This window comes from Pelodiscus sinensis, chromosome 2 (genome assembly GCF_049634645.1).
Source record: "Pelodiscus sinensis isolate JC-2024 chromosome 2, ASM4963464v1, whole genome shotgun sequence".
NCBI lineage: Eukaryota > Metazoa > Chordata > Testudines > Trionychidae > Pelodiscus > Pelodiscus sinensis.
In genome coordinates this window covers 156,737,207-156,751,561 of record NC_134712.1, presented here as the reverse complement: position 1 = coordinate 156,751,561, position 14,355 = coordinate 156,737,207, and the positions used below count along the sequence as shown (strand labels likewise).

General features: G+C 41.0%; 1 protein-coding gene across 15 annotated transcripts in view; it reads left to right on the top strand.

Moving 5' to 3' along the window:
• The window catches only part of IKZF1 (IKAROS family zinc finger 1), a 128,843-nt gene that overhangs the window by 103,699 nt on the left and 10,789 nt on the right, over positions 1 to 14,355 (top strand). For 9 of the 15 annotated variants that reach the window (XM_075921685.1, XM_075921684.1, XM_075921677.1 and 6 more), the window contains 2 exons: positions 2,794 to 2,919; positions 8,625 to 8,759. In XM_075921685.1, the coding sequence (XP_075777800.1) occupies positions 2,892 to 2,919; positions 8,625 to 8,759 (163 nt within the window). In that variant the 5' untranslated portion in view covers positions 2,794 to 2,891. The remainder of the gene's footprint in view (positions 1 to 2,793; positions 2,920 to 8,624; positions 8,760 to 14,355) is intronic. The other 6 variants (XM_006136358.4, XM_075921674.1, XM_075921676.1 and 3 more) reach the window with 2 other exon arrangements.

Below are 14,355 nucleotides of genomic sequence, written 5' to 3'. Positions count from 1 at the left end.
ATGATTTGTACTAAATTTTACTGTTAGATGTTTCAGATAGGGGTTGGTATTTCTTAAATTAAAACGACTCTAATGGAGTCTTATGGATAAATATTTTCTAAAATACTCATGCTTGTGCATGAGTATTTCACTGAATAAGGCTTCTTAGTGTTTAAAAAGTTCACAGCATCATGGTCCTACTGAGAAGCAAATCCAAAATAGTACCTTCACCAATAAAAGTAGCCAGTAACCATGCCAACTGGGGCTGTGATTTCATCATTTTTCACAAATCAAGCTGGAATAAGCCTGCTGAGTATTTGGGCAGGAGGCTTCCAAGGGAATCCCCTTATGCTTCCTGTAGTGATGTTGGTCATTTGCTCTTTGAAGTTTAGCATGGAGCCAATGACCTTGTCTGGTGGTAGCAGGCTCTGGACTTACCATTTTTTTAATACGAGGCCACAAGTGCTCACTAAAGATTGCTCTGTTTGTAAAAACAGTGGTGTTCTCCCAAGTGTCTAAATAAAATTCTCTTTGGATTTTGCTTATATCAGTTCCTAATTCAGAAAACAATTGAAACAGAAGCTTAATGTTAAACTTGTGCTTAAGCTCATTGATTTCAGTGGGACTTAAGCATGCACTTAAATAATGTCCTGCATATAGATTTTTTTCTGAACTGGGTATAAATGCATTCTGCTTATTTAGAATTGCTATTTCAAGGTGATACAGTATTCCTCTTCACTTCCTACCTAAACAAGTATTGTGTTGTGCTTTATGCTATTTAGCCGCTGTAGCATTCTACTCCAAATGTAGGTGAAGTGTTTTCTGTACAGTTTGAATAAAATTTTGAGATTCTGTAGGACATGAGACACTATATAAATACACAATATTATTATTAGCAAAGTGACATCAAGGCATGCAAGTATATTGGTGATCCCAATCCAGTTCCTAGCTGACAGTGATGGTAAGTGAAACTCAAACATGAAGGTTGTATAACCATCCAAAAGTATAGCTCCTTAGCAAAACTAGCCAGTCTTACAAGTCTACAGATTTTGGGCCAGAAATCTCATGTGAACGGTCATGGTTGTAAAATTCCCCAGTACTTTCATGGTCATCATGGTAGAAACACCACAAGCAGAGCCTCTGTCTTGAAATTTCAATGCTTTTCTTTCTGGATTCTGACAAAGCCAAGAAAATAAAAATATTTTTATAAAAATTATCCAAGACTTATTTGAACCTTAAAAAAGGCTCTGCTTGGATTGGGCTTCAGTTTTAAGTAAAGGATAAAGATGGTTCTTATTTCATCAGAACTGGTGGAGAGTTGTCTACCCCCACAAAAACAGTCATCACAGTTGGCAGTCTCTGGACTTTGAACCTGAACTGTCTTCTCCTCCGTACAGTTCTTTACTCATCAAACTGAGAATTCTGCCCCACTCCAAAGCAGAGGCACATAGGCAAAGAATGAAGGAAGGTTTGTAGTGCTGCGATCTTTTCTGCCAAACTGGCAGTTGCCCAATATAATACATTCTAAGGGGTAGCGTCCAAGGTTCTGAAATTACAGAAAGTGGGATCCCAGCATCCTGAGGTAATTTTCAAATTGAGAACCCAGGATTTTAACATCATCAGTCCTAGAATTTTGCAAAGCCTTTAACTTTAAAGAAACAGTTATCAATACCCTCATCTTCATTTTACAAAACCTGGCAAACAATACTTAAACATATTTGCCAACATCCTTTGAGGTATTTGGTGCCTCTGTGGTTCTCTGATTGTGCAGTTGCTTATCATGAGTCACCAAGACAAAATTATGATACTATATTTGCCCCAGATATTTGGGTCAGTTCCAAAGCAGAGAAGGAAACCAGTCAGGACAAATGACACACCGAATGTGTGGGGAAACTGAGATTGTCCTTGTTTTGAAGATTTAAGGCTAGATTCTTTGGCTGATGTAAATCAGGATAATTCTGTTGATTTCAATTGAGCTATGCCTATTTGTATCAGCTGGTCTTTAAATTAGAGGCTACTAGAAGACTTATCCAGTGTTGCTGGGGTCCTTCAGGACAGGGGGGCTGATGGTGTATGGGGTGCAGGAGTCAGGGCAGGGCCTTGGGAATGTGGAGGAGCGACAGGGTAGGAGGTTGGGAATGTGGGGAATGTGAGAGTGAGGGCTGAAGGCGAAGTGGGGGCTCAGGTTAGGGGGTCCCATTCGTCAGAACTTTCTCTCCCAACCAGATGCCAGGGGCCTTGGCTCTCCCTCCCCTCTGATATTGCAGCCAAGGGCTGAAGCAGGGAAAGGATTTGGGGCAGGGAGGCTACTTACATGGTCTGGTGGCAGGTAAGATAGTGGAGCCCCAGCCCTACTGGCCACTCTCTTGGTGTTGTGCTTGTCTCCAGTGAACTCTTTGCATTATAGCTCTCCCCTGTGCTGACTGCCCTCAGTGGACACTTTCAGTATCACGCCCCTCCTCTATGGGCCCTCCTCTCTCCATCCCTTCCCTTTCCATGTTATGGAAAACAGTCCTATTCCCAGCTCTTCCCATTTCCTTGGCATAAACAAACCTTAACCCTGCTTTGATTTAAGATAAAAAGAAGCTGCATACCAAATTTGGTGGTCTTAGCTCTTACCACTTAACGAGTTCTTGAACAGACAGACATTTCTAAAATAAATAAATAGATAACTACATTCTCATTGTTTTTAGAGTCCCCAAAACTCCATTGATTGTTGGCTGTGTATGGTGATAGCATGAATGATTTCTTGTTGTTATCATTGTTATTGTCAGATATTTAACTTAACTCATTTGCTAATTGTGTTTTCTGCAGTTGGCAAACCTCACAAATGTGGATACTGTGGCCGAAGCTATAAACAGCGCAGCTCTTTAGAAGAACATAAGGAACGCTGCCACAATTATTTGCAAACCATGAGCCTTTCAGGCAGCTTGTATCCAGGTAGGAGTCAAAAGCAGTAAGGGTGTGCCGGGAACCTGTAACCTCCTCTAACTTATTAATTGTCAAGGAATGGTCTAGTGGGGCTAGTCAGATAATTATACAGAGTTATTTCTATACTTAATTCATATTTCATTTTCTTGGCTCCAATCTAAAACAATCAAGCTAAGGTATGAAGGCCAATTTTGACTGTCAGATAGAAACATCACCTTCCAGTAACCAGCTACATGACTTGGAACTCCTTAGCTCACCAGCTGTTCAGCCTAAAGAATTCATAGGACTGAAACTTCCCTCTTTATTTTGAGTCCTACAGATTTCAATACTCAGAGATATAAACTCTTGTTAAAAAAGTAATTTGCACCGCCAATAAGATTTACTCCAGAATGTGCACCTTTGGTATAAGGGAGGGGGGAACACACACACTCACATTCTTTCTCAACCTTGGGTCTTAGTGCACAGCAATGAGTAGGTGCTCAGTGCCAACTATTCCTCCCAGGCCAAGCAGGTGAGGCGAAAGAGAGATGAACCTTAGCTCTGCCCCACAATGCACTGACTAACCCAGAAGAGCCAATTTGGAGAGAGTGATAATTTGCTGTTGGTAGGCACCCATCCTAACCAAAGAGGAAGTAGGGAAGGAAATCATGCCACTCTGCAACACACTTTTTTCCCTTGGGCCCTGTGCACCAACACTTGATCCCGTGCTTAGGGCATGTGGCAGGGCCATAATCTATCCCTACGAGAATACTGAATCTGAAATTGTGCCTGAAATTGAGCAGTCTTGCTCAAACTGAGACTGATCATCAGAGGTGATTATACCATACATGTTTGTAGGCATTAGTTCAGGTGGAGAGTATAGTATCAATGTACAGAGGAATTTAAGGTTACAGTCCATCTGATAAAATACATTCCTTGCTTACCTTTTTGATCTTGTAAATATATATTATTCATTTCATTAAATGACAAAATGGTACATTATCTCTGACCTATTTTCAATGATGCCTTATTTAACATTGTGTATCTGTACAGCACTTGAATATGTTTTTACATGTTACAAGAAAATGTAAAGTATATGCACATAATAATATCACTGAATGTAGCTGAGATTCTTCTGACAGACAGCATGTTAAATCAGCACTCCTAATTTTATTGAGGGATTGGAAAATGTATTAATAGGAGGAAAGCTGAAACTAACATATTTCAGGCAGTGATTTTTATTCCGTAATGTGGTGATAGGATTTAGAAGCAAATAGTCTCTTGGGGTTTAAAATTTCCAGTGCCTGGCAGAAAGGTTCAAAACATCTGTGGCAAAATAAAGCCAAAATCTGTGTTAGCTTTCCAGTTACTTGCTGAAAATAAAATATTATTAATAAAGAAAAATATGCAGATGAAGCTCCAATCACTAACCAGAAACTTTAATAAAAAATAACATAGATTTATGGGACTGTGCTTATTATAAACCCAAAGCTTATATGTTCACAGCAGTTAGGGTTGTTCAGCTCAATATTTAATATCTGAATCAGATTGAAATTTGGCATGATCATAAGTAGCTCTTAAGAAAAAATGTCATACAGATACCTATTATATTTACTATGACTTTGATTTTAGAAACCAGGAGTAAAATGGAAGGATTAGCATATATTCTAACTGCTGTATTTTGCCAGGGATTCTACTTTAACAAAAATTGGTATTATTTCTCAATTGATAAACCTGATTTTCATTTTAAAAAAAAGTGTTGAAAGGCTCCCTAGCTCATCACAAACAGTTTGATTACAGATGCCATTTTTCAATTTTAAAAATATTGTAGCTCTAAAATAGTAAATATGCAACAAAGCAGTCAGAATGGGGCAAGGTCTTTTTGGAATTTAAAGATAGTTTTAAATGCATGTTTTCATATTCAGAAAAGTCAGTCTTATATGCAACAACTGCTGTTCATACAGCTTTTCAGAATGCATTATGGAGCTATTACAATGGTAATAAAGTCCCACTGATTGTTGTATTGATACTAGAATCATAGAAATGAGGAGTAAGGTCATCGGGTCCATCTCCTTGTTACTGCAAGCTTATTCTCCACAGCATAATTCCTAGTATTTTGTCTAGACTAAATGAAGAAGTATTAAGCAATCGATTTCTAAAATGCTTTTTAGGAGCATGATAGATCTCACTGGGAACCGTACTTAATTCAGGCAGATCCAAAAGAGAAGGGAAGAATGAGGGGAACCACATATTTTCTTTCATTTTGTCTGAATTTGAAGGAAATTTGGGGTGAAATGCTGGCCCCATTGCAGTCAATGGCAAAGCTCCAAGTAACTTCAGTGGGGCTAGAATGTCATCTTAGTATCTGCTATTATTTCTACAGACCTAAGTGCGAGTTTTGCTGTTGATTTCAATAGGAACAAATGAGACCCTCCAAGTAATATGTAGGATATCAGAAAAGACAAACTATGAAAACTTAATTGACTAAGCTGTACTCTTGTGGTTTAGTATGTGAACAGCATCAGTCAGTGAAGATATGGCCTAGTACAGCCATGAAGTCACACAGATAGATGTTGTAGACATATACAAATATTAGCAGGATGAAATTAAAATAAATTTCTTCCCTGTGAAGGGGGCAGTCCAACTAAGGGGATCATGTGACCTCTTCATGTGACTCCACCCCTGCTATTTTTCCTGCTCTGCCCTTTGCCAGCCAGGAAAATGGGAGAAGCCACAGCCACACCCACTGTCCTTCCACAGAGCTGCCTCTTCTCCAGCTCCCTCTGTACAGCAGCAGTCCTGCTGGAGGACAGGGCTGGAGGCAGGTTGGGGATGGAGGGAGAGAACAGGGCTTGGAGTTCTGCTCCTTTCCTTGGTGGGAGGGAGGGGAAGGTAGTGAGGAAAGGAGCAGAATGCAGGCAGCTCCTCTGGCTGCAGGGCTGCTGGTGTAACAGACAGAGCTGGAGGAGAGGCAGCTCCATGTAGGTGTTAGGGGCAGTTCGGTGACTTTTCAGTATGCCATACTGGCTATAAATAGCTGGTATGGCATAACGCATCTTGCTGTCCTCTTTCTTGGCAGTATGGCATTCACCTCTGGATATCAAAGTGGGTTAATTTTTTTGTTCCCACAAAAAATTCAGTGAAAACATGAAAACAGAATCAATTTTCAGGTGTTAGTAACCAAAACCCTCCACCCATTTTTTTTTGAGGAAGATGTGGGAGTTATGAATGTCAATTTCCAAAAACTGAAAAAAATACTGTTTTTTTGGCTTAAAAGTTTGCTTGCCATTTTTCATTAAAACCCCCCAAAACACTGAAATCATGTGCTAGCCTTCCTTTAATTCTTTGGAAATATATTGTGCTGCATTGCTGGATACCATGGATGTGTTTGCCTTGTGATGGCAATATAGGAACTGCTATTTGTCATTGTCTCCTTTAGAAGCAATGAGTATTTGTTACTTTGGGCCTTTATCAAAGATTTCTACCCTTTAGAGTCTTCTAAATTGGATTGGTAGAACATACGCTTTAAGGTATTCTTGGAAAACATCAAGAGCTTTCCTCTTTAATAGAGTGCATTGTAATAAGGATGCAACAGCAGTGCCCTGTGCTGACTGACTGATCACCTCCAGATGCTATTGAAGGTGTAGGTCACAGTCTTTAAAATCATAAATGGTTTAGGATCCAGTCACTACAGTGAGCACTTCAATAAGTGAGCAGTGTTATTCTGCAGCAGTGGTTTGAGACCTGCTAGGCTGCTCCTGCTGTTGGTTCCTAGTTGCTTCCATGGGGGCACTCTTCTCTGAGAGCACTTAACAGTGCCCTCTCCTGATCCGCCCCACTAGCCTGTTAACCTCCAGGCACAATATAGCCTAGCCTCTTCTACCAGGCTGCCATTTAAATGACATATTGTTAACGTTAGAGAGACAAGGTGGATGAGGTAATATCTTTTTTGGACCAACTTCTATGGGTGACAGAGACAGGTTTTTCAAGCTTACACAGCAACAGAAGTTGGTCCAATAAAAGATATTACCTCACCCACTTTGGGTGTGTCTAATATTCTTGAATTGATACATAGATATTGCTAGCATGGCAGTCAATTGGTTTTGCTTATTCCTTTTATGTTGGCAACAGATATTTTCTTTTAGGTGCCCAGTTAACACAACCATATAAGCATCCATAAATACGTCGGCACAATTATTGAGAGGATAACATGTGTCACCAGCATACATAGAACATAAGATAGCTTGCAGAATAAATACCTAAATCATTCATGCTTTATTACTTGATGATCAGATATCTGCCTTATAATTTCATCTTCTCGTAAAAAATAAAACTAAACCTACCACCCCATCTTCCCCCCAGAAAACAATCACTTAGTATGTGTTACACACACTTGATAATCTTCGTCTCCTTCACACGTTGGATGCTCAGAATAGATATAGTTCGTCCTCACAGAGCTGGTATTGTGGCTTTTTATTCTCATCTTCCCCCTTCAACTTCCATAGGCAATTTCAGCAAAGTGACATCACTGGAACCTTTTTCCTAGTGGCTCATAGCTCAGAATCTCTTTGCTGGGCTTCCTTTCTTAAACGTAATACTTCTTTGCAGCAGCAGGAAGTCAGAAAGCAGTCTGAGTGCAGAAGGTCAATGCTCTATGATAAATATGTTTAGCCACTGGATTAGCTAAAATTGGATTTTAATGACTAACACTATATCAGGGAAGTAGAGTAATAGGGAACTGTCAGAGAAGTTGTTTTGTGCATAAATTATAGATACAGTAGTCTTCTGTACAAAATGATAGCCATGTCCCATTTCTATTGAGGCAATGGATATTGTGCTGGGATTTTCTGTTTTTAAAAGGTCGTAGGGGGAGGGTAAGTGGTAGAGTACTTCCTATCAGATGTAATACTAAAAGGCTGTGTCCAGACTGGCCAGTTTTTCCGGAAAATCAGCCGCTTTTCCGGAAAAGCTTGCCAGCTGTCTACACTGGCCGCTTGAATTTCCGCAAAAGCACTGACTTCCTACTGTAAGAAATCAGTGCTTCTTGCAGAAATACTGTTTTGCTCCCGTTCAGGCAAAAGTTCCTTTTGCGCAAAGCTTTTGCGCAAAAGGGCCAGTGTAGACAGCTCAGATTTGTTTTGCGCAAAAAAGCCCCGATTGCGAAAATGGCGATCGGGGCTTTTTTGCGGAAAAGCGCGTATAGATTGGCACGGACGCTTTTCCGCAAAAAGTGCTTTTGCGGAAAAGCGTCCGTGCCAATCTAGACGCTCTGTTCCGAAAATGCTTTTAACAGAAAACTTTTCCGTTAAAAGCATTTCCAGAAAATCATGCCAATCTAGATGCAGCCAAAGATCTTCGAGCTTGGTTCTCCGGCCTCCTGCACTATGTGTCATCAGTTTGACCATTATAAAGTGGATGTAAAACTACAGAATGATCATGTTAGGCATCCATTTTGCATCAGTGCAAATAACTAGACAAGTCACAGAGCAACAGAGGATCAACTCCCCAAAGATGTAGTTGTACTTTGTACATCTTGTTTGAGGGGAACATGGTTACTGATCTAGTCTGCCTCAGGGACAATGGTACAAACACATAGAGTCAGTCTGTGCCTGTAAGTTCCAGGTTTTAGTTGGTTGCATTAAGAATGGAAAAGTCTGACTAGCACGATACTAAAATGATAGTTCCATTAGAATGGAGCATGCGTGCCTAACCCTTCTGATGTCATTTGATTTCAGTCATAAAAGAGGAAACTAACCAGAGTGAAATGGCTGAAGACTTGTGCAAGATAGGGTCAGAGAGATCGCTCGTGCTGGATAGACTAGCAAGTAACGTCGCCAAACGTAAGAGCTCTATGCCTCAGAAATTTGTTGGTAAGAGTTAAACGTTTGCTGTCTCCTAAAAAAAGCCTTATAGGGTTTTCAGTCTTGCATTATGGTTTTAATTTGTTATCATTAAATTAACAATATGTAACTATATGGGATTCCCTATAAGGGTGCATTGAAAAGGAATATTTCCTGCATGTTTAGATTTCCATCTTACAGTTTTCCTAGAGATTTCAGTATTCTTGCCTTTCCACTGATGATGACCTAGGTTTTCTCTATTATCGTCCTGGGAATTGAGGCTCCTATTCAGGAAAGCACTTAAACAGATGGAGGTTACGTTTCGTTAACTTTCCATATCAGGGCCAGACTCTTTGTGTTGACGCAGGTGTACGTAGGTGAAGATGGGCTGAACATAAGAGTTTAATACTCTTTCAGTCCTTCAGAAAGGTCAAATACTTGATTAGCTCATTTCTTTGGTTTAGTATCATTTGTAAACCTGGAAATGTTCGCCCAGTTGTTGGGAATGGTAAAAGAAAAATCCAAGATCAAGATATACTTCTGCATATAATACTGTAAGAAATGTGAGCTTCCATAACATGCTTCCTGCTTTTACTAGTAGACATTTTCTTGCCCTGGTGACTTAAGTAGGAGCTTGTATACATTTTCTTCTAGTTGGTACACAGTGTGCAGAGTAATGGCAGGATCAGGCCTGTAGCAAAATCAGTCAAAGGAAATTGAATACAATGAGAGAGTATGCAATAATGTTTAGGTTCAGACTTAAACTCTCAAAAGCATGGAAACTCAAAAGAAAGCCTGAGCTTCTTATAATAGACAGAATATTTAGACCTCTCTAGTTTTTTATCACTTGCTTGAGGAGAAGATAAAAATCATTTGGAAGGAGTACATTGTAAGAATGGCTCAGAAGGGTAGCCATGTTAGTCTGTAACTTTAAAAACAATGTCCTGTGGTACCTTAAAGACTAACAAATTGTATGTATGTATGTATAGTATCATGAGCTTTTGTGGGCAAAACCCACTTCTTCAGATGAAATTGCATGAGTGGTTTTAAAGACAAGGTGAAATCATGACAGACCTGGTGAGGGAAGGGGATTCCAAAATATAAGAAGCCACAGGGAAGGATACTTGATTGCAAGAGTGGAAAACACAAAGGGAGCAACCTAAAAAACAACAAATAGTCTTGCAGCACCTCAGAGACTAACAAAAGATGTAGGTGGTATCAGCAGTAACTCGTATGGAGCAAAAGGGGTTAGAAATCATGCGTGGTGTAGAGAAGTTGAATAAAGAAAAGTTATTTATTAGTTCCCGTAATAGAAGAACTAGAGGACACCAAATGAAATTAATGGGTAGCAGGTTTAAAACTAATAAAAGAAAGTTCTTCTTCATACAGCGCATAGTCAACCTGTGGAACTCCTTGCCAGAGGAGGCTGTGAATGCTAGGACTATAACATAGTTTAAAGAGAAGCTAGATAATTTCATGGAGGTTAGGCCCATAAAAAGCTATTAGCCAGGGGATAGAAATGGTGACCCTGGCCTCTGTTTGTCAGAGGCTGGAGATGGATGGCACGAGACAAATCGCTTGATCGTTGTCTTCAGTCCACCCCCTCTGGGGCACCTGGCGCTGGCCACTGTTGGCAGACAGGCTACTGAGCTAGATGGACCTTTGGTCTGACTCAGTACGGCCATTCTTATGTTCTTAAGTGTGCCACAGAGGGACAAGCAGGGGAGTAGTAGGGATTTAAGTTGTGTATGCCCATTAAGAGAAGAAGCAGCCTAAATGTGATGGAGTAGGTTCAGGAAGCCAGTGGAAGGATTTGAGGCAGGAAATAATACTGGTAAAGCAGTAGGCATTCAGTGTTTAAGGAGTAAAATTTGAGCTGTGAGGACATACAGAAAGAGACAGACAGAAGTACAAGTGTGAATAGAGTGGGGTTAAGTGAGAGGAGAAGAGGCAGAGAGGCATCACTGAAAACACCAAATAAGATTGTAAAAGGAGAAGAGAGGGCCAACACAGATTCCTGAGAGACCTTGGTAAAGAGAGGCAGGAAAGAGGCATCACCAAAGAAGATATTGCTGATGTAGCTTGAGAGGTAGGAGGGGATCTAGAAGAACCAAGAGTCTCTGAAGCCTAGCACAAAGAGGCTTTAGGAAGAGGGCAGAAGCAAACGTTACCTAAAATGGGTGAGAGCTGAGAATTATGGAGATAAATGTGGTTTGTTCAGGAAGAGGTCATTGGACAGCTTCTGTGGAATGTATCTGGCCTGGTTGAAGATGATCAAGGAATGAGTTAACTTGGAGAAGTTTGGGTCACAAAGGTAGAAAATACATTTTTAGTATTACGGAAGAGAAGAGTGGTCGATAAAGGAAGGAGATAGATTCAAGGGAGGGATGTTGGGCTATGGGAAATAATGGCATTTTTGAAGGCAGAGATGTGTGAGCCAGAGAGGAAAGAGGCTGAAATGGAGAGACACCGATTATAAAAGGGAGAAAATAACGGAAGTCAGGAGTTGGAGAGAACAGGAACTGAACAAGAGAGTAGATTGAGGGACTAGTGAAAGATGGTAGGAGATACATACCCGAGTCAGAAACTGGGGTGAAGGAGTAGAGAAGATATTGTAGGAGAGGGGAGGAGGAATCTCATGCCTGAATGTGTGTCATTGTATCAGGAGGTACAATAGCAGGTTTAATGAGGCAGTCAAGGATGGGGAAAAGGCGGCAGTGATTGTAAGAGCAGGACTTAATCGGAGCAGGCAATGCAGCCGCTCACGAAGTATGATGGCAGAGTTGATGACAAAGTTGTAGTGAAGGTAATACTGAAAATGTGTGAGGAATTCTGAGATAAAGAACTTCAAATTGCTTGATGATTAAGGACCAGATTCAGTTACTGGAATAAGTTGATGCAATTCTTCTGAAGGTTCTAGACCAAATTTGTCTCTTAGGCTTTTTGCATAAGGAAAAATCTATCAGCTGTGAAGACACCAGGAAGACCATAGAGATTAATTTGGTTTAGATTTTAACACAAATAAATATCCTATTTGGAGCAGGTGGGCACCAACTTTTTTTGTAATGTTTTTACCACCCTTATGCTGACAAACAATAGTGAAAGCCAGTCAAATGAGAGACATGAAAGGCAGAGATTCCTGTCATTTATTCAGAGTTGGTATAAGCCGACACCATAAAGACAGGAAATAGTTACAAAGACCGTGCTGCCAAAAAATGCCCTTTTTAAAAAAGAGACTTATCAAAGACCCCCAAATCTTCTCCTTTCTTTCCCCAATCCTCATCCTGCTTAATATGAAGTACACTGCAAGTTGCCCAAACTCCAAATCTGGCTTCCTTGTTCAATGTCCATTTTGGTAAGAAGAGAATGGATATTGAATTAATGGATTAAATATACCAAACACGGAACCATTTTTCCCCATCCCTCTAACATAAGAAAGCTATCATTTAACTACTTTAAAAAGACACCTGTTCTGATTCTCCTCACTTACACTGGCTGTGTCTAGACTGCATCCCTTTTCCGTAAAAGGGATGCAAATTAGACACATCACAATTGCAAATGAAGCGGGGATTTAAATCCCCCCTGCTTCATTTGCATAAAAATGGCTGCCACTTTTTTCCGGCTCGGAGGTTTGCCGGAAAAAAGTGCCAGTCTAGACGTGGCTCTTTCGGAAAATAAAGCCTTTTCCGAAAGATCCCTTATTCCTCTTAAAATAAGGAATAAGGGATCTTTTGGAAAAGGCTTTATTTTCCAAAAGATCCGCGTCTAGACTGGCGCTTTTTTCCGGCAAAGCTCTGAGTCGGAAAAAAGCGGCAGCCATTTTTATGCAAATGAAGCGGGGGGGATTTAAATCCCCGCTTCATTTGCAATTGCGATGTGTCTAATTTGCATCCCTTTTACGGAAAAGGGATGCAGTCTAGACACAGCCACTGAGTTTAAACTAGTGTGTCACTATTGACATCAATGGTGTCATTCCTCAAGTAGATAGAACTAAATGAGTGGAGAATCAGGCCCAGAAGCAGCATTGGTTAGAAGTGCCAGAGAAGGCATAGTTTTTTTCAGCTAAGCCAGTCAAATATAAACTTTAAGTTTAATTAACAAAGCAGGAAAAACAAGCCACTGGTTCAAAGAACACAGTATTATAGCTAAGTCATGATCCAGTACCAAACTCCAGAAAGTAGTAGTTGTGACCTCCACATTACAAAGGTCTCACTGAAGCAAACTATTCACCAGGTAAAACTGGGTATTTTATAAAGCTGAGCTCATTCACCAGTTCAAATTAATTAGGTGTGAATTTTTTTGGCAGCAGTCGTGCCATTGCAGCACTTGGCTACGTCTAGACTGGCATGATTTTCGGGAAATGCTTTTAACGGAAAAGTTTTCCGTTAAAAGCATTTTTGGAAAAGAGCGTCTAGATTGGCATGGACGCTTTTCCGCAAAAGCACTTTTTGCGGAAAAGCATCCATGGCCAATCTAGACGCGCTTTTGCGCAAAAAAGCCCCGATCGCCATTTTCGCAATTGGGGCTTTTTTGCACAAAACAAATCTCAGCTGTCTACACTGGCCCTTTTGCGCAAAAGGGACTTTTGCCCGAACGGGAGCAAAATAGTATTTCCGCCAAAAGCACTGATTTCTTACAGTAGGAAGTCAGTGCTTTTGCAGAAATTCAAGCGGCCAGTGTAGACAGCTGGCAAGTTTTTCCGGAAAAGCGGCTGATTTTCCGGAAAAACTGGCCAGTCTAGACACAGCCCTTTCACTTTGCTTTGAAACAGGAGTAGACATGGGCTTCTGGTAACCTAGGCAGGGGAAAGCACAGCTTTCCCAAATGGCCAAGCATGGCCCCGCCCAACTCTACCCCTAGAACACCTAACTGTAGGTGTCCTGGGGGCAGAGTGTTGCTGCTCCAGAATGCCTGCTGTCCCTGTGCCATGTGCCCTCCTCACTCCCCAGCGCTCTGGTCCAGGGAGGCTGGAGCATGCTCACTCGCCTCCTCGCTGTGGTGGTGGTGGGTGCGCACTGCCTCCCCCACTCCCGGTAGCGGGGAGGAAGGGCCTAAGCAGAAAGGGTGGAGCTGTAGGTGGAGCTGGGGGGGCCTGTCTCCCCCAACCCTACCTTCACTGACCACCCATGTGAGTAAATGCCAGGACTGAAAGCTGAATTTGATCTTCCAAACTGAGGTTGGACTAGTGACAGTTCAGGCTGAAATGTGTCGGACATGTTAAAACATCAACCAGAACTTTTTTTTTTTAAAGAGGGCTATCAGAGCTAAAGCGTGTCAGTTGCCTGTTAGCACTTAGCTACCTCTGGCAAGAGCCCTGAACCTCACAAAGCTTCTGAAGATCTTTTCCGACTCTCTGAGAACCCTAAAACAGGTGATTGTTTTTTATGAGTGTCATCTGCAATGTCTATCTATAAAATGATACCTGCCTACCTTAAGCTTGCATGCATTTGAAATGGTCTTGCTCTGTGAGAGATTTTTCCTTATGAGGAGCTATTTAGCATATTGGCCAGCTATACGCTAGTTATAGTACATAATCATTAAGCAAATATTAATTAGAAATTATTCACAAAAAGTGAGAGCCCCCACCCCCCATTAATCTTTAGCCCAGTGATTAGGGTACTCAAGT